This window comes from Penaeus monodon, chromosome 30, assembly GCF_015228065.2.
Source record: "Penaeus monodon isolate SGIC_2016 chromosome 30, NSTDA_Pmon_1, whole genome shotgun sequence".
NCBI lineage: Eukaryota > Metazoa > Arthropoda > Malacostraca > Decapoda > Penaeidae > Penaeus > Penaeus monodon.
This window is the reverse complement of record NC_051415.1, coordinates 17,201,276-17,202,211: the sequence shown is the minus strand read 5'-3', so window position 1 is coordinate 17,202,211 and position 936 is coordinate 17,201,276. Positions and strand designations below refer to the sequence as shown.

At 40.0% G+C, this 936-nt stretch overlaps 1 protein-coding gene across 1 annotated transcript in view; it reads left to right on the top strand.

The window, feature by feature from the left end:
• Positions 1-777, top strand: part of LOC119592365 (glutamate receptor 4-like) — a 5,877-nt gene extending 5,100 nt beyond the window's left edge. Inside the window, exons 8-10 of the mRNA XM_037941190.1 lie at positions 149-189; positions 301-448; positions 697-777. Coding sequence (XP_037797118.1) covers positions 149-189; positions 301-448; positions 697-777 — 270 coding nt within the window. The remainder of the gene's footprint in view (positions 1-148; positions 190-300; positions 449-696) is intronic.
• The last annotated feature ends 159 nt before the right edge of the window (positions 778-936 follow it).

Sequence of the window (936 nt, the reverse complement as noted above, 5' to 3'; positions counted from 1 at the left end):
AAATTAATTGTGTTTTGTTAGTTTTGTTAGTGTTTTAAAAAAATTGGAGTTAAAAAAGGGATTTAATTCTTCTTTAAGGCCAAAATTTTTTAAAACTTTGTTAAACCCAACTTAATTAACCATGAACTGATTCACATGTGTGATGCAGAAAGATTCCATAACAAAAGCAAATCAGCGTATTCAAAAATGGTATTTGCGAACCATCACGTTTTCGTTGCGAACTAACTTCGGTGTTTTAGGGAAACCCGTTTGCATTTTCAGCAAATCCCAAAAGAATCCGATCCTCACATTTCCTCACAGGTCCGGTTACAATTCTACCGACTTTTCCCCATTGACTCTCACGGTGAACAAGCTCACTTTGCCCTTCGAGAACCTGCAAGAGCTCTACGAGAGGAGAACTTTCTCCTTTGGCTTCAGCGGCGGTGGAGCTCTCGACAATTTCTTTAAGGCATGTTTTTCCCCTCACCCTTTCCATTTTTTTTTCAAGGCGGTTTATCACCATTATTTTCAAGTCGTTTGTTTATTGCCAAGGGCTTTTATTTTTTTACCTACAAGAAAGCTCCATTAATATTCATTAATACCAGAATCCACATTGACATCACATTCAAGGCAAGACTAAAGTAAGAGTTGTTATTTTGACGCATTCATGCCCTTCCACTTCCCTTTACCTCTTTACCCCTCCATATGGGGAACGAGCTGATCCTCCCGCGGCCGGAGAACCTCAAGCCCTCATGGCTAGGACTGCAGCAGGTATTAGAGGAGCGCCACGCCTACTAAACGAACTTTTTTTCCTGCAAGTATTTTACTGCGGGTTTTCATCTCCCCCTCTTCCCCCCCCCAATCGGGGGAATTTGGGGTGCCCTGTTCCCTTTTCCCTTAATATTTAATTTATTTGATTATTATAAATTTTTTGTTTTATGGGTTTTTTTTTTCCAT